Source organism: Astatotilapia calliptera, chromosome 8, assembly GCF_964374335.1.
Source record: "Astatotilapia calliptera chromosome 8, fAstCal68.1, whole genome shotgun sequence".
In the NCBI taxonomy this organism is placed as follows: Eukaryota; Metazoa; Chordata; class Actinopteri; order Cichliformes; family Cichlidae; genus Astatotilapia; species Astatotilapia calliptera.
The window spans coordinates 10,622,610-10,641,727 of NC_137429.1; the positions used below are offsets into that span (position 1 = coordinate 10,622,610).

Consider the following 19,118-nt stretch of genomic DNA (forward strand, 5'->3'; position numbering starts at 1 on the left):
TGTAGCTCGGATGACAGGTCATGTCTCCGCTTGTTGGGCTCTTGCAGCTGAGATACAACAGCCCCAATAATTACCTGAGCAAGCACACACACTTTAAGCGGATATACATCATGGTCCTACACACAGACAAAAAAAGAGAAGTAGCTTTACACTTAGATGGACACTGCTTGTGCTGTTTCACCTTTCTGCTTTCACTGTGAGTGATGATCAGTTCTGGCGCGTGACCGTGCCGGACTCTTGCTGTATTGGTCACGCTTGTCACGCAGCTGACGGTGTGCGTGCACGTGTGTTTATGTGTATGTTCGTCGCCGTGCTCTGGCGAGTAGCAGGGAGGCTCCGATTGCTTTGTTATTCCAAACAGGGTGTTTACAGCCACTCATCCTCACAGTCATTCAGCAAGGCGATCTGTCAGCTCTCCCCTACAGGGACCAAACTGTGAACTTAACACGCTCGGCTCTGATGACTTCCCTGATGGTGTGAAGAACAGCAAAGTCTACAGCTGTAATGTTGTTGCTGGAGTGGCTTGAATGTTGCATTGTTCTTGCAGTTTGTGTGTGTGTGTGTGTGTGTGTGTGTGTGTGTGTGTGTGTGTGTGTGTGTGTGTGTGTGTGTGTGTGTGTGTGTGTGTGTGTGTGTGTGCGCGTGCATTTTCAAAGGGAGGTAGGCGGTATGAGTGTGTATGTCACTTCCCCAATGTTTTTCCAGTAAGCCCCCAAAATATCAGGGTGGAGTGAGTTTGTGTGCATGTTCAGTATTTTTGGTGGGGAGTGGGGAGAAGGTCTAGATGAAAGTAGAAAAGAAGAAAAGGAAACCAAATAATCAGCAGGGAAAGGGAGGTGAGGCTTAGGCTGGGAGCAAACCAGTGTGTGTGTCTGTGCGTGTGAGGGGGGGGGAAAAGGGGCAGGCATTCTCAAAACACCATGGAGTCCAGATCAGAAATAAAACATAAAAAAGTGGAGAGGCAGGAGGAGGGAAAAAAGGGAGGAGGAATTGTGCTTGAGTGTGTTATGCGTGTGGATCCTGTGAAGTGAACTGAACACAGCCGTAAATTGTGCAAGCCCAGAGAGTCCAGCTCTGTATGTCCAAGCTGGCACGTCTGATTTAGACAGATCTTTTTTTTTTTCCTCTCTTTTCCCCGATGCAAGGTCTTTTTTTCTGCAGCTTCTGGTTTATTATCTGCTAAGACAAAGGCAGGAGAAAAAAAGCTAAGGAGAGAGAGCGATAGAGAGACACGCAAAGCGAATAAATGTTGCGCAGCTGACAGCAGAGGAAGCAGCGAGAGAGTTTCCAGCTACTGCGTTCCCCGACCGCAGCAGCCTTTTCTTCCTGGGAGATTTAAAAAAGGAAAAGAGAAAAGGACAAAAGCTCCTGCCCCCGTCTTTCTCCGTCCTGCTACCATCCGATCATCAGCTCTGACCTCAGCGTGTGTGAGTAAGCGTGCATATAAGGACGCCGCGGGTGTATGGTGCTTTTCTCCCTGCCCTCAAAGGCATGGACTAAAGATGATGCAGCCAGGGGCTTAGTGAGAGCCCGCACCGCAGAGACCCCTTCCCCTCACCAACAGGGCCAGACCGAGAGGAGCAACTCCAGGGGAAGGGGGAGGGGGGTTAGAGGAGTGGAGGAGGAGGAGAAGAGGAAGAAGTGGAGGGGGGGGGTACCCTCCATGGATGATTGCAGAGGGTCCTTCACTTTCCTTTTTTTGTGTTTTTTGTTTTTTCCACTCCCTACTCGCCTCAGTCATCTCCTGCTTTCGCTGTGATGCATAGCCTTTAAAAACGAATAATGTGGAGACAACATTTTCCAGGCAAGCAGCATGTTTCCTGTTTTCTCTTCTGGATGTCTAATAAAGTCTGGCATGTGGGAGGTGGGAGGGAAGTAGGTGAATGGGGAGGGGTAGAGGGAGTATGGGTAAGAGGAGAGGAGGGGAGCAGTGTTTTAGAGTGTGTGTGTATGTGTGTGGATGCATTGCGTGCCCGGTAAGGAGTAGTCATTTCGGGGTCTGTTACTTGTGCTGCTGAACTGGGCTTACTAGGTTTTTGCTGCCTCTGCAGTCTTGGGCTCAGAGTTGCACTTTGTAGCTCAGGGCAACGCCGAAGAATAAAAGAGCGGGAAAAAGAGAGAGGAAGGGGAGGTAATGGGAGGTCCGGCGTGGTTCTGCCATGGATGCTGTTGACACTCGCTTTTGTCCCGCAGTGGAGTGCGAGCTCCGGCCCGCCAGTGCACACAGAGGGTACCATTTAAAACAGCCGTGCGCTCATTTTCTTGGCAGGGGATGGATTGGTGTGGCGGGCAGCCGGGTGGTGACAGGGGTGGGGCACTGGCAGCGGAGGACAAGTGGCCTTTGTGTGCTACTTTTGGGGAAGTGAAGGGAGGGAAGGGCAGGGAGGAGGCTGCCAACAAAGGGTGCTTATGCCCGCCCTCCACACCCGCTCTCTTCAACTACTACAACTCATGCAATGACCTCGTGATGTCACGGGCAGACTTTGGGTCTGCGTGTGTTCTAGACAGGTTTTATGTGCACACGTAAGTAAAAGTACAAGCGCCATGTGAAATGGAGGGAAACTTAAGTGAGGAACACAAAGTGTTGTTTGACCTAACAGCACTGTAACCTGTGCACAGCAAGCTTCTCCTTTACCTCGCAGCAACCTCCTGGCTGTTCACCAAGGTTTGCTGTCCCATTCATTACCTCCCAGTTACATACTATCGACCCTCATGTCAACGTTTTCATAAAAATCTCACTTTGCCTTTGCAACCTTTTCCTCTACAAGAACATTTACAGCATGGAAATGTGGTTTGAAGGCCTTTTGTTGAACATGAATGTGGTTTAGAATCTTCTTCCTAATTAATTTGTTACCAATTAAAGTGCATCTGGTACACAGCAGACCATCCTATGTGCTCTGGCTTTCCTCTGTAGAGTTTTCTCATGTGACATCACATTGCTCAAGAATTGCCCACCTTAACTATCAGTCATGAGGGAAAAATGTGTATTGCCCAACTGGCTGCAACTGCAACCTCCTTTTAGTTGCTTTGGTTTCTAGCAGATCACCTCAGTTGCTTGTATAAATGCAGAGTGGTATAAAAGTGAAAAGAGGTGAGTGAAGAAGAAAGGCTCAGTTCATCATAGGAAGCACTCAGCAGCCTAGGTCTATTACAGTGTAACTGAGGGGTAAGCATCACCTGATCCAGCCATAACTATAAGATTTATCAAAAAGAAAAGTAGTATTTATAGTCAGGTATAGGGTATACATGCTGGCCTCTCGGTGCCTGTAAAACATTTGTAACATAAAGTTGGCCTACATAGTGTGTGCACCACTGTAGGCCTCTATTTTGGTTGATGCTGTTTTGCACTCTGTGGGTGATTTGGCATGTACTGTTAGGAAATGCAAGCAGCGGGGTTGTGACTAAAGTCAGGTTATGTAGGGAATCAGTAAATTATTAATATGATTTGCATGAAAATTTTAACCGGAACGTCAAACCTGAGAGACAATCGTGACAAGATTGTTCCACTAATATAAAAAAAAAAAAAAAGATTCAACTTTCTTCTCAGAGTTGTCTAAAACTTTTTCATTTTTTCCCTAACTCACAGTAGAGATGCCAATTTGCAGTGAGGACGTGAGATTTACTACAGCAGTAGGCTTTTGTTTGGCCTTTTTGGCAAGTTTCTGGGAGAATTATCTTTAATTAAGAACAGCTGAAGCAATCCACTGCGAGTGACATGTTTCTTTTATAATAGCCAAAAAAGGCATTCAGTCTTGATTTATTGTGTGGCGCATGTGACCTGAATGATTTGTAGAATCGTTTTTGCCAAGAAAATCAGCAATGATTTGATTGTAATTTGAATTTAAATCAAAACGAAATCCTTGTCAAAATGCCTCCATATTTTCTTTAGAGTGTTTAAATTATTTAAACGGCAACTGTTTCCGCTAAACGTAAAGGTAGATTGTCAACTATTTTGCCAGCCTGGGAAAGTCCAAATGAAACCACATGTTCATATGGTTTGGAACTGAATTTCCCGGAGGAACCCACCCGAGGGATTAATAAAGTTTCATCTAATCTCTAATATCAAAGCGCGCATGTAAAGCAGGCGTTACGTGACCATTTTATAACCCTTCTCTCGCCACCATCGACATGCCCCACCTCTCACACGCAGCCTGCTCCTTTTGGGCTTAGCAGGGAAAGTATATGGGTCATGTGTTAGCTCAGGGTGGCACAGTAAATGGCTGTAACAGTTAGCGGTCAGCAGCAACCCCCACCCAACCTTGTTGTTGAGATGGAGCCACCTGCAAACAGCAGCTTGGGGTTGCTAGGTAACCTGTGGCAGAAGATGATTATAGTATGGCGGAGGGCTTGTCTCTCATTAGCACTAAAGTGACTTCTGTTTCTCTGCTCTTCTCTTGATTTTAATTTCTCATTTCCCCGTTGCCCCTCTAGTCCCCCTTCCCCTCACTGGAGGCAACATAGCACCAGCAGCAGAGGCCAGTGGTAGGATAAGACTCCTAGCTCCCTTCACCACATAATGGAAACACTGGCCTCATCTCCCGGTACGCCGCTCTGCTACTTCCTGCTGCCAGACTCTGACTAAGTGTTTCTGGCTCAGAAACCGCAGCCTCCAGCCCGGACTGAGTTAGGGTTGTATTTGTCTAAAGGAATGATTAGAATTTAAATACAGATTTAAATACTGAGTAAGATTACTGGAAAAAAAGAAAGAGGAAAAACACTGATCTTATGAAGTTTGGTAATCTACATCAAGTGGTTTTAAGCTTTTTTACTGGAGGCCTAGATTTCCAAAATAATTTCCATTGTGACCCAGTTCTCATTTTCCACAACTGGTGTGCAATCTAATTGAGAAAAATGTTCTGTTTTTAGACCGCTAACTGAGCCCCCACATTTTATTACAGGGAATTAAAAAGACTTTAGTAACATAATATCTAGCAGCCATGGATGTCTTTAAAAAAAAATCATTTCAAGGCTCGTCTTTCAGCGTCTTGGAGCCCTCATGATAAATATGTCTGTGCTTTTAGCAGGGAGAATTATTTTAGATGTGTTTGTGTGTTAGTTTCATTCCAAAAGTATAGTAATCACAAAGCAGAGGTATTTAATTGAATAATATAACCAGCAGATAAACCATGGATACCTGTACAGAACAGTGTCGTATCTATCAGGCTGTAAATTAAATGTTTTTAGATTAGTGGTTAAATTAAATAAGAAAATGTCACTTATGTCGCTAATTTTTGACATGTCGAAGATTTGCAATTAATTAAATAGTTGAAGAAAATCAAATAATTAATCACCAATGAAGAAAATCATTAGTTACAGCCCCAAATCTATCATTACACATATTACACCACAGCAGGAGGTGTGTATGCGTGTGAACATGCATCACATGCATTATTTCCTTTGGCAGGTAAACCCACAACAGCAGCTGCCCCCCTCAAAGAAAATTAATTCATCCCTAAACATCTCACGCGCATGCATTTGCAGCCTGGCAACAGTTAAGCGGCAAGCAGAGGACGCAAGAACTAGGAGGAAAGGAAATGAGGGAGATTAATTAATGGAGGAGTGAGTGAAATTAAGAGCACTCTGCCTCCTGCGGCTCTGACATTACCTCCAATACTCCACAATCCCCTGCCCTTCACTTAACACATTTGTTGAGATTTGGTGCACCGTATGAAAGTCTGTGCTCATGCTTCAGTTCAAATCCTCTGGCTGTTTGCAGTCAGGTGGCCAGCGGCCGCGTTTGCCAAGGCGCCAGGACGTAAACCTGCAGAGAACATGGTAGACCTGCTGAAAATGCTGTTTTACTCCTGCCTGTTGCCTCTGAAAAGGTGTTGCACAGCTGTTAAAACAAGTGAGCTTAGAGAGTGCTTGTCACAGTGGAGGTTAAAGCTTGTTTCCAAGGCTTGCAGTGCCTCTCACTGAGATTGTCTTGTTCCAAAGAGTTAAATTCATGCTGAGATAAAAGATAAATTGGAGGTTGACAGTAAATCGTAATCTTGAGAAAACTGCTGGTGGCTTCAAAGCACAAAATTATTCTAGTTTATGGCACTTTAGAGGGGATTTTTACTACCTTTTCACCCATAATTTGCAAGCCAAAAAGCCTTTAGATCGATGTTAAGTTTTTTAAACCCCGACTATTTGCATAGTTTGTATATAAATGATAGTCACTCCATTCCATCCCTCATTGGTTGATGAAATCCCATTATGAATTCTCAGGACCAGACTTCTTGAATGTACTTTCAAATGTACATTAACTGAAAAATAAGAAGGTTACATGAAAAATACCCCGTAAGGCACCACTCAGGCAGTAAAAAGAGACCCTTTACAAACTGCTGCCACCAGGTGGCGATACCTGTAGATTGAGTAAAAAATTATTCCTATTTTGAACATCTTTTTCATGTCACATTTCAAAATGTCATGAAACCACATTGGCTATCATCTTGTCAATCCCACGTCGGTAGCTAATGGGTGCCAGACCCGTCCCTCCTCATCACATCCATTTTTTGCAACCAAGATGGCGAAACAGAAACCCTCATATCAAGGATGTTACGAAGGAGAAAATTAACTATTGACGTGAAAACTGTCTTTTGAAACAGCCTGTGAACATGTTTATTTTAACACGAGAGTTTATTAGCGCTTTTGAAGCCAGCCTCGAGTGGACACTCGAGGAAGTGGATACTTTCAGGCACTTCTGCGTTGCCCTCATTTTCTAGCCCCGGGCGTTGTTGCCTGGTTACGAGACTATTACTCCCCATCCATTATTGTGACTTAAATATGAAGCTTTAAATTGTCAGATGTATGAACACATCTAAACACACACAATTCTATATTCTACTTAATTTAGATTGGTACAGACTTGTTATAGATGCACAGAGCACAGGGATGCTGTTGAGTATCACCACGGAGAAAAGAGGTGGTGAGAAAGGTGTCATGAACGCATCACCTATCAGAAACGGGTGTTGTGGTGTTGTGCAGCTGACAAACCCAGCGGTTCCGGTTGAGACTGGTTTGATGTACTTGCTGTCAATTTAACACAGAGGGAGTGTTGCCTGTCACCTCCCTGCTTTCCCTGCCTGAATATATCATATCCTCTCCATCAAAATCAACAGTGTAAGAATCAATCTGTCACACAGGAGGACATGCGCGCTTCGGCTTATAGACAGACAGACCAACTGGAATTGAGGGTCGGAATAGAAAATGGAGGAAAAGAAATGACAGTTGAGGTGAAAGAATGACAGAGAAAGGAGGGGCAGTGATTACTGAAAGACAGCTGAGGAATGATAGCAGAGGTCGGGGAGGAATTTATGTGAAAAGGGAGAAAAAGAAAATGAGATGCGCAGTGAGCAAACAGTCACTCAGGGCTAGACATCGGCAGCAAAGAGGAGCTGTCAGAAGATGCTATCATACAGGGAGAGATCTGCGAAAATACAACAGTGCCAACGATACTTTAAAATGTAGCAGAGGAAGAAGTCGACAAGAGGGAGATTAAGAGACTGAGTAAGAGACTGAAAGGTCAGAGGAACCCGGTGGATGATTCATGGAGTTCAGCCTATCTAACTTCTGCCTAAGGGTTTCACACAGCCTGTCAACCACTCCTCTCTCCTACTGCTTCATCTACAGCTTCTCTAACGTGCACACACACTGTGCGCCAATAATTGTTAGATACAAGTACACACTGGTAGGATGAAGCAGGGAGAAGCCATAATCAGTATTTTTCTTCATATCTCTGAATCAGTGACAAGTAACAAGTGGCATTTAGTTTTTAGCCTGTTTTAGGTTATTGTTTTTACTTTAGTGCACATTTGCACCTTGACTCTGAGCAAGAATAAAAGCTCATCAGCAACTAAATACATCTGCTGAATCCTAATGTTGCCACCTATGATAGACTATTTGTTAACAACTTTTATTGATAGTTGTGAGATGTTTTCTTCTGCCCTCTAGTGGACATGTAAGAAAATCTTGAATAGAATAAGCTTGAATAGAGTTTGTGTGATTTTTGGGAAGAAAAATAAGCCAAAGTATTTGGAAATGACTTATTACTGGCCTCTTACATAACTTTCAACAGTCCAAAACCCAGACGTGTTCAGTTTACAATGACATTACAAACAATCCAGTCATTTGTTTCACTCGATCGATCAACCACCATTCGTGGAGTGTTTCTGACACACCCTCGCCAGTTTGGTGTTGATGTTTTTGACCACTGCTGCCCAGTCTTTACCAGCTGCCTCTATTAATATTCAACAAGCTGTCACATACAGATGCGACAGCCAAGCTGGTAAGCCTCACCTTTCCCACCGTCATGTCAGCTGTCTTGAACAGGGAGCCTGATAAGGAGGTAGGAAGCAACGGAGGCGTTTGATGGAAGGCTTGAGATGAGGAGGCGGAGGGAGAGGGGAGGAGGCGGCTGTCTGTATGTCAGGGGAGAAAACATCTCCTCCGCCCTTTGCACCGCAAGAGTGGGGTGGATACGGCCGTTTGCGCCTCCGACCCCAACTCATGGCGCAGATGCCGGCGGTGCCAAAAATAAAGTGCATTAAAACTGGCAGCCAAAGCCTGTTAAGTGATCACCATGACAACAGGCGGAAGGCGCACGGAGACGACATCTTTGCTACAATCCTCCCCCCCTGCCCTAAGAGGCTACACTGCTGGACTGCTCGCTTTCTGTCAGCTGGGCTTTCTCTGCGTCTCTGCTGTCGTTTATGTGTTCCTTCTCCTTTCAGCCTCCTTCTCCCCTGATAAGTCTCCTGGGAGCTCTTTAAGCTAACAGGCAGTGTTTAGTCTGTTTTTATGCTTCCTTGTTTTACATTTTAATTTCACTCTTCTCTGAATCGCTCCTCTTTTTCTTCCCCCCTCCTCCCCTCCCACCTGTTGTTTTTCTCACTGTGCATTTTAACTTGTTTGTGCACACACACATCTCATCTTAAATCTCCTTATCTCACCTATATCGGTCCCAATGCTGTGTGCTGTAATCCCAAAGAGCACTGCCCTAATGAGACCTCCTCCACCTTTGCTCTCCTTTCCCTTTCTCCACCCTGCTCCTTATCACATGGCGTCATTGTAATCTTCAGGATAACTTTGAGAGCTATGCATACACTAGTGCGTGCACAGAGTGAGGTCATGCATGAGCATCCCGATACAGATCTTAGCAGCAAACCTAGATAAGAAACGTGATGTCGTGAAGTCACAGGGAAACATCCGCAGGGGATCTTGTTGTCGGGGTGAATATGGTGACCTGTGCAGTGTTGCGATGCTGTTTCTTAGCAAGGAGCAGTTTTGCTTCTTCTAAAGTCTCTCCGTCCACAGGCCAGCATCTGAGGGAAGCATGAATATTGATGCTCCTCACTTGTTAACATTGTATGAAGCAGGGGCTGGTAATTGTCTGTCTTCGAAGCGCGACACGTCCTCTTCAGTGGGATGTGTGAGAAGGTCGATCCCGCTGGGGAGTTCGGCTTCTCTTGACTCATTTTACTTCAAGTGAGAAAAGTAGCGAGTAAGGAGAGGAGAAAGAGCCGAGCGGCGACAGAAACCCGAGTTACGACACGCACTTTGTCAAGTGTGCCGAAGTGCAGCTGCGAGTCGCTTCCGAGTTTGTTTCAGGCTTGTAGCGTTTTCTCCAATGCTCTTCATTTCAATGATGCATTGCTCTTATGAGGCATTTCTAAAGGTGTCCTCACAGTGTTTCTCTTTTCTTCTTCTTTTTTTTCACCCCTGTTCCACAGCAGCTGGTTCCACTCACACTGCCGTTTTTTAACTGGTAAAAGAGAACGACCAAAGTGTGCGTGTCAGTATGCACACAGGGGAATTTGTTCCCCTTCATATGATTGTGTGAAACTCTGTCTGCTTGCATTCGCCTATCTGTGTCAGTGTATGTAAATGTTTCTGTGTGCGTTTGAGAGCCAGACCCAGAGGATTCCTGCAAGTGAGCCCGTCTTCTAATCCAGTCTTGAGTAGGCGCATTGATTTATTGAGCAACTTTTGTTAGTTCGGAGAAGCCCCGCTTCCTGCTACATCCTAATCAGCACACACAAGTGCACACATGCATACACACAGCAGATGATTGTTATCTGAGTGTTGATTAACTGAGTGAAGACTGCAATTTAGTGATAGTTACATTTTATATTTTATTTGGATTTCATCTTTCCTGATTTTCTTAATACCTTTTCTGTTTAAAATAATCTTTCCTCTTCTTGAATGTATCTCTCCAGGTATTCGGCCTCAAATCATGAACGGGCCCATGCATCCCCGCCCGTTGGTGGCCCTGCTGGACGGGCGTGATTGCACCGTGGAGATGCCCATCCTTAAAGACTTAGCAACCGTTGCCTTCTGTGATGCTCAGTCCACGCAGGAGATCCACGAGAAGGTAGGAAGACGCACGCACCGTAGTTCACTTTCAGTGTCTTCCACATCGCAGCTGAACCTTGATGGAGAGACGGAATTTACCCGTCACTCATATCTCCCTCTTCCTTTTTCTATAGCGCTGATATGTGAAGTGCGTTATATTGGCCTCATACACACCTGCCAGTTAAAATATAGTGGCTTCATTATGATTTAATGTCACTTTGTAGCACTGACTGTAACGCCTATATCAGTGCCATTGTTCTAATAGAGAATCTCGTACAGCGGGGATGCGGTGTAATTACATTGGCTTGTAGAGGCTCTTTATTGCTTTTTATGCAGCGCCGTGGTTACAAAACAATATATGGCCACAGAAATGGGTATCACCCAAGTGCTATCTCTTCATCTGCAGACAGAGTGAGGGCTGCTATATCTTCCATCGCGCTGTTTTTATGAAAATGGGACATATTAAAAAAGAAGCATTTGCATAGAGATCAATTCAATCAAAGACCTTGGGCGGTGAGGAGAAGGGGGGAAAGTGGGTAGCTTTTTGTTTGTTTTAACACTGCCTTATCAGGAAAAACATGATTGTAATGTTCACCTCGCAAGCATATTCAGCAGTTTGCAATAATAACTTGCAGTCTAGATACCCAGAGGGGCGGTATAGATTGAAAATGTCCAATCTCTGCTTTCTGCAGCATGGATGCGAAGATGCAGTGTTGATAACTCTGGGTGTTTCAGTTCAATGTTGTCAGGGCGGACAGCAGCTGCCACACTCCCGTACATATACACTAGACAACAATAAAAAAAAAAAAATCTTATGGAAAAGATTGGCCGAGGATTGAATATGAAAGTTGCCTAAGGTTATGTGAAGTCTTCTACCTGGTAATCCTCTTTTTTCTCAAGTGATAGGGATACAATAAAGCACACAGGCAAATACCAATCAAGATCAAGTTACAATACCACTTCAGTGAGACCAAATCCTGTATGCAGCACCTGCGCTCCAGCATCATAATCCAAGGTCTCTGATCCCTCGTCTTTGTCACAGTCGTCGCGCCTCATAACCACATGTGGCTTGTAAAAGTTGGATGAGAGCCCATATGGCAGGGAGTCAATATTGGCCTATTACTTTGTGCGCCGCCTGACTGTGATCATCCAAAAGAGGTGTTAAGCTTGGGGCTTGCAGCTAATGACTCTTAATGTAACTAAAAGATGATAGATGGAAAAATTATGATACTGTGTTCAGTTAACAGTTCAATCTCTAAAATGCAGGGGGGGGGGGGAGCCATACATTGCGTGTTGTCGTCTCGCGTCATTAGTTAAACTGTGAATAGAAAGTCTTCACAATATCAGCAAATGTTTACTATTTTCCATTTATAAGAAACAATAAATTTTCAAAGCAGTAAATCCTTTAATAAACCCTAAATGGGGTTATATAGATATTTATAGCACTTTTCTGTTGTTAAAGTACTTCACCCATTCACATTCACATATTAAATGCTGTGCTTTATCTGTTACACACACACACAAGGATGAATGGGGGCATTTAGGAGGTTCAGGCTCTTGCACGAAAACAGTTTAAGGTGCATACTGGAGGAACCAGGTGTCAGACTAGTTTAGTGGACATACTGGTTAACATCTGTTTATTCTTTGGCACTAAGACATAACTTTTTTTGCTTTCTTGCTGCTATTTCACTATTTAGGTGGGGGACTGGGGTAAATGTGCAAGAAGCCACGTTGCTTTAGATAAGCACTGAGGCTGCAACCAGGAAAACTGGTAACCTCCCTCTGACCTAAGCGGCTGGACCTGGCATGTAGTCTTCTGTAAAATCAGCACATCTCGTGTGGACGGATTTGTTTTAGAAGTATTGAAAGATTTTGTGGAATCGATGCACTGCTAAAGTGGATTTTGAAGGTACAATGGCCAGTGGGGTCAGAGCTTGTTGTGTTATGACATATTTCACAGTATTTTGTGACGCTGTCCTGCAAAATGCTAAGCCACCTTCGTTGTAAGAAGTTTTAAGTAGTCTGTAGTTTTATGAAGCAACAGTTTGAGCAGCACAACATCCCTGCGGATCACTCACGGGATGACTTCATTGCCATAAAGTCCCCCTCCTAGAAGCTAGGAGTGTGCACTACAGTGTGCACATCACCAAATCAAAACTCCCTTGAAACAGTCTATCTTTTGCTCAGCCAGGCTAAATGTGAAGCACGGGCTTTGTGCCTTGTCAGAAAAGTCCAGGCGTCATAAGAAATGATAGATCCTTAAAGCGAGAAGGGTTTGGTTACAGTGGAGAGGGGGATGTAGCTGAGGTCAGAGTTTCCATTAACATCAACTACAATCAGGCTAGAAGATTCCTTCCCCCAGCTCAAAAACAACACAAGACCTTCAGGATCAGCGCAGAGGGAGACAATTATGTATGTGTGCATTTTGGCCGGTCGCGCATGTGCGTGTAAGGAGTGTTTTAACCTTGAACTAATATCTGGAAGGCCTGTCCAGGACACTGCTCTAATAAAAGCAGTATGGAAATTCAGAGCTAATCTACTAATCACAGGAAAGCTAATGCAGCTTGGCTGGCGGTGAATGTAGAGCTGTTATTTAGGCGCTGACAGGGGCCGGGGCTGATACGGAAGGGGAATAGTTTAGATCCACATCACAGGCCAGGTCACCTTGTCCACGTTAAGTGGCAGAGGAGCAGCATGAGCAGCATTTCACAGTGATTGTCCCCCCCCCGTCCAAGGTGACAGAATTCAGACTTTTTTGGGAAATGTTTCACTTGGTACATCTTAAGATTGTTTTTATTTATTCTTTTTTATTTAACTTGAATGGATTGTCTTTGGGTAGGTAGATTCAACAACGCCACCATGTGGTTGTTTAAAAGCACAGTTAGTTTTGACCTTTACCTGCTTTAAAATAAGTAACAACCACTTTCACTTACACTTAGCTGACATGCATCTTTAAGCTGGAGTTTGCGCAGCCTAAAATTTTACTCAATGCATGAGTACAGCAGGTAAGAACATTTGGAAGAAATAACCACAAGCTACTAGTCTTGATGCATTCTCAATCATCCAAGTAAGTAAATCTCCAAAAGTTGATTCTGTTCATCTTCTCCCACTGAAAACGCTACATCCAGATGAATAGAATCAACTTTTGGAGACACAAGCTACTAGGGCAAATGCGGGATACATTCCCAGGAATCGGGAAATTTTGAAGCCTGAAATACAGAGCGGTACAGTCTGGGTAGTAAATTAGTTACTTTCTTTGTAATGGGGCTATTTTAATTCTATTATTCTATTTAATTTATAAGGCTTATCCTGCAATCAGTACCTCTCTATCCAGTCACTTATCCAGATCTTGTGTCCGTAAACGCTCTTGGTGCAATTGTGAATACCGTGCAGAACTGAGCCCCCGCAAAACAATATAATGACTGTTTCTACTTCCAGTGCAGGTCTGTTAAATGGACAATGTGTCAGTGTTGCTCGCGGCCATGTGATGTCTGTAGTTCCCCCTCGATGTGAAATCTATAATGTTCACAAATGTCGGAAGTCACGGCAGGCGTGTGATTTTCACAGCATCTCTGAAAGGAATGCGACAGTGTGATTGTCATGAGCTCTTGTATCCCCAAGTGGATTTAATAGCCGTGTTTTGCATGAGCAAACGAGTAAACTGGCCAACGGAAGACACAGATTAAGGAGGGAAAAGCATTTCATTCAGTTGTGTCATGCAAAATTTTATGAATACATGTGTCTGCAGGTGCTTAATGAGGCAGTGGGTGCCATGATGTACCACACCATCACCCTGACCAGAGAGGACCTGGAAAAGTTCAAAGCTCTACGCATCATCATCCGCATCGGCAGCGGCTACGACAACATTGACATAAAGGCTGCTGGAGAGCTGGGTATGAACTCTTTAAATAGCGGCTACTAAATCATAATCATTTTCTTCTCCACATCTGTGCTCGTGTAACAGCCTCTTTTTCTACATCTGAGCAAAGCTCTAATGTGTTTTGTGCTCCTTTGATACGACTATCCTGCGTCGCATTGATTTCTTGTGAGGGAGCAGGTCTGCTGATTTGCTTGTTTGATCGTTTGTTTGCCTGTTAATGACAAACGATACCTCAGGTGCCTGTAATCAGATTTAGGTGAATCTTGAAGGGAAGATTCATCACATCGCAGCGTTAAAATTGGACTGACCATCTAAAAGAAAAGCAGCGATGAAATAGAGCTAATAGTCGTTGTCCCTAAAGCGGACTACTTCGAATACCACGTATACCGTTTCCTTGTTTTTACTGTATGGATTTTTTCTGAATAGTATCAAAGGCTGAATAAATAGTCAGATGAAGTGCAGACATCCCGCTGTGAGCCAGAATGTTCAAAGAGACAGAGTAAAAGACACACGGGGAAGGAGAAGAGTTCAGTTTTCTCCCTGAAACACCACCCAGGCTTATATCAGCAGGCTGGTGGCTCAAAAAGCTCTTACAGTTGACAAAGCTGCCATTTCCCTGCCAATATGAGATACTGTGTCTAACTGCCACCCACTCACCGAAGGCGCTCTGCCTTGCAACACAGGAGTCAAAAGCTATCGTGCCTGGAGAAGGCGGCGCTGATATGACGGCTGTTCTCGGGGAGAAGAAAAAAGGGGCCATTGATTGAGCAGGCTCGGTCTATTTTTTGCTGTCTAGAGACGACTGCGCTGTTATTCCGAGATACAGAGTGAGATGAGGACATTAGGAGGAGAATGAGGGCAGGCAGAAGTGCTTAAGTGTTAGAACAGAGAAAAAAAAGTAGTCTGTGTTGTTGGAGGAAACGGCAAGGTAATACCACAAGGTCAGGCCTGTATATCGGCTGAAAGGAACAAAATTATGAACACTGCACTGGATAAGATCTTGACTTTACATATTTACGTGTGTATCTTCATATTATTATTGACGTTTAGCAGGTGATGTTTGGAATACTGATTACGTTGCCCAAATATAGACCTAATTAAAGATAACCCAAGTTATTAAGGGATCAGTTCACACCATTATCAACTTTTCATGTTTTTCCTCTGGCCTGTCGCGGGGGCAGCAGCCTAAGCAAAGAGGCCCAGACCTCCCTCTCCCCAGCCACCTCCTCCAGCTTATCCGGGGGAATACCAAGGCGTTCCCAGGCCAGCCGAGAGATATAATCTCTCCAGCGTGTCCTGGGTCTGCCCCGGGGCCTCCTCCCGGTGGGACATGCCTGGAACACCTCACCCAGGAGGCGCCCAGGGGGCATCCTTGTCAGATGCCCGAACCACCTCAGCTGGCTCCTTTCGATGTGGAGGAGCAGCGGCTCTACTCTGAGCCCCTCCCGGATGGCCAAACTTCTCACCCTATCTCTAAGGGAGAGGCCAGCCACCCTTCGGAGGAAGCTCATTTCTGCCGCTTGTATCCGCGATCTCGTTCTTTCGGTCACTACCCACAGCTTGTGGCCATAGGTGAGGGTAGGGACGTAGATCGACCGGTAAATTGAGAGCTTCGCTTTTACACTCAGCTCCCTCTTCACCACGACGGACCGGTGCAGCATCCGCATTACTGCAGCTGCAGCCCCAATCCGTCTGTCGATCTCCGGCTCCCTTCTCCCATCACTCGCGAACAAGACCCCGAGATACTTGAACTCCTCCACTTGGGGCAGGAACTCATCCCCGACCCAGAAGATCTACAGAAGATATCACCCCTATATGGGTAAATATAATAAAATATACTTTTGGACCAAAAGCTTCCTTTGAAGTTTTTATAATATATGACCTGTGTTATAGTACATAATATCCATTCACGTATCCATCATCTTCTACTTGTCTAAAGTGAGGTTAGGGGTTGCAGCTGCCTAAGCAGAGTATTCTAGTCGTCCTTATCTCCAGCAACACGTTTCAGTTACTCCTGTGGGATCCTGAGATTCCCAGACTAGGCTAGATGTATAATCTCTCTAGCAGGTTCTGTATGTCCAAGGTCCTCACTCTATCTCCAAGACTGATCCCAGCCACCCTACAAAAGAAACTATTTTCATCTGCTTTTATTCGTGACCTTACTCTTTTGGTCATGACCCAGATCTCATGACCGTAAGCGAGTGTTGGAATGTAGACTGACTGGTACATGAAAAACATCAATCCGGCACACCAAATCCACCGGTCTGTTTCATCCTCGGCTGCAATGCGTGCTGGAGGTCACGCTCCAATGAAGCCGACATATTCTGATGTCATTTTCACACTCCCTTGAGATGCTGACCATGAATATCAGAAATCATAGTGACCCATGTTGGTTTTTTCGCCCTGGACAATAAAATCTCCCTCTGTACTCATATTTCACGTGTCACATACGTCTTTAATGTGCTTTTCAACCCTTCTGCCTTGTGTGTGTTTACTGTTCTATCTTTAGGCATTGCCGTGTGCAACATTCCCTCGGCAGCTGTGGAGGAGACGGCAGACTCGACCTTGTGCCACATCCTCAACCTTTACCGGCGGAACACCTGGCTCTACCAGGCTCTGCGGGAGGGCACGCGAGTCCAGAGCGTGGAGCAAATCCGGGAGGTGGCATCCGGTGCCGCCCGCATACGTGGCGAAACCCTGGGTCTCATCGGTTTTGGTGAATATTCAGTTATTCGCTTTCCTCTTTTAGCCTTTTTCTGGCTCCTTCTCTTGCTTTTTCCTCTTATTTTCATCATGTTTTTTTTTAATTTACTCCCCCTTCCGTTGCTTCCACTTTTGTGCTTTCATATCCTCTCACCACTCAGTGTGCCTTCTGTTTTCCTGCTCTGATAAGGTTATTTTTCACCCTCTGCCCGTCCCACAGATTATCTCAAGGTTGTCTGTTTCGCCTCCCTGCGGGCTGACTTCCTCTCTCTGCCTCACTGTTCTCATCCCACTGCTCTAATGCTCACCATTATATCTCTATTATACTCTCTTCTTCTGTTTTCAACTCTTCTTCTCTGTCACCACGGTCCCTCGACATCTTGCCCTGCCATGATCAGGCCTCATGGCAGACTAGATTCTTCCTCTGTGTGTTTGTGTGTGTGTGTTCTGACTTGATTCCCTCTCTGCACCTGTTTTAGTGGTGATTGTGTGTGTTTGTGCGTCACTCTGCCCTGTCACAACATCACCGGGCCGACAGATGCTCTGTCTTCTCACAAGCCTTTCCTGAGTGCCACCTTATCTCTCTGTCCACATACACCTCCCCCCCCACACACACACACACACACACACACACACACACAAACACACACACAAACACACAACCTCCTTCCTCCTCTACAGGTCCCAGACAGCTGCCTGGACTAACTGTGCCTGAACAGCGGGTCCTGGCAGGGAAGATTTCTCCCCCCTGTCTCTCCCTTCCTCATCCAGTCCTCCCATTTCCAGCCTCCTCCGCTGGTCTTTCTGGCTCAAGCTGTCTCCAAAACAATATCCATTGTCAGTGGGAGGTTGGGGACATCGAAGGCCTCTTGGCGTTGGTTTCTAGGACTCTGCATATTCAGCCAGCTGCACAACTGTCGGCAAATACACAGACTGAAAAAAAACCCTCTAGCTCTGGGGTGACAGTAGACTCGAGGACTTGAAGTACCAAACAACCAACCATTTGATCTTCTTCTCAAAAATAAGTTCAAGCCTTTTAGTTGTGAATTATTCTGTTATTTCTCATATGTAAATGTAACCAAGTAGCTGTGGTCTGCCTATCTACCTCCAGTAAATATCCAGGATAATCCTATCAACTAAATTTGATCTGATAAAAAACTCATTTTCAACTTTGGAATTTGGGGAATATGTTAGTCTGGGAAGAGACATCTAAGATACCTTTAATCAGCATTTTTATATGAATGAAGGCTTAAATGATCATCAGGGTTCAGTGTGATAAGCTTGAAATGCCATTTTAGTTACTAAATGCAAAACAACATTTTTAACACATTATATTCCCCTAAAAATGATATTTTTAAATGTTGCATCTTATACTAAAAGTGATTGCAGACAAGTATAATTACTTTCTCTTGAAACGTCTCAAAGCAAATTCAAAACAAAGAAAATTCCACTTGCATATTTAGCATTTCCAGTTGGTCAAATCAAATTAGCCGTGCAAAGACAGTGTTGATACTGCAGCAGATGCAGATGAGGACCGATGAAAAAATGTTGGAATTCATTACCCAAGTCTAATCCTTCCCACATATTTCTGCAACATTAGCCGATTATGTGTCAAGGAAACATAAAAACTGAATATCCAACCGCCAAAGTTATGCTTCCATGTTTTAAGAGACACAATCGCAAGGTAAATAAGGACTTTTTGACAGCCTCTGGTAATTGCACATTTTTCTATGCTAACTGTACTCACTTAAATTTTTAATTAACAGAATCCCATTACATCCATCTTGAAGTTGCTCACAGTGAAAAGTCTAATCACTCAAACCAGTTTATTTGAGTGATTAGGTTTAGTTCACTCTCACCACTATGATCAGTATCATCTCCACATGAAGCAGGCAGCTGTTTTCAGACGATTGCGCACTACCCGCCTGCGCCAAATTGCACACAGACACAACTGACAAGTATTTGAAAGCTAAAGAGAACAAATAACCGTATTGCACGTTATTGGATTTTGCACTTGTTGCATCTCTTTGCAGAATATGGAAAATATCTCCAGTGATATTGTGATGTCGCCTGGTTCCTTTTGTAAAAACAGAGATAATCTGCCTGCTGTGCACAAGGACTTTTGAAACAATGTTTTTTAAAAAAAAACGTTGACCTCTTGGCCAATTGCCACCATGTTTGCCTCTTCACTGTTGGG

At 44.5% G+C, this 19,118-nt stretch overlaps 1 protein-coding gene across 2 annotated transcripts in view; it reads left to right on the plus strand.

Annotated features, from left to right (window-relative positions):
• The window catches only part of ctbp2l (C-terminal binding protein 2, like), a 43,384-nt gene that overhangs the window by 13,114 nt on the left and 11,152 nt on the right, over positions 1-19,118 (plus strand). For both annotated transcript variants that reach the window (XM_026178440.2, XM_026178441.2), the window contains exons 2-4: positions 10,203-10,357; positions 14,087-14,231; positions 16,728-16,934. In XM_026178440.2, the coding sequence (XP_026034225.1) occupies positions 10,203-10,357; positions 14,087-14,231; positions 16,728-16,934 (507 nt within the window). The remainder of the gene's footprint in view (positions 1-10,202; positions 10,358-14,086; positions 14,232-16,727; positions 16,935-19,118) is intronic.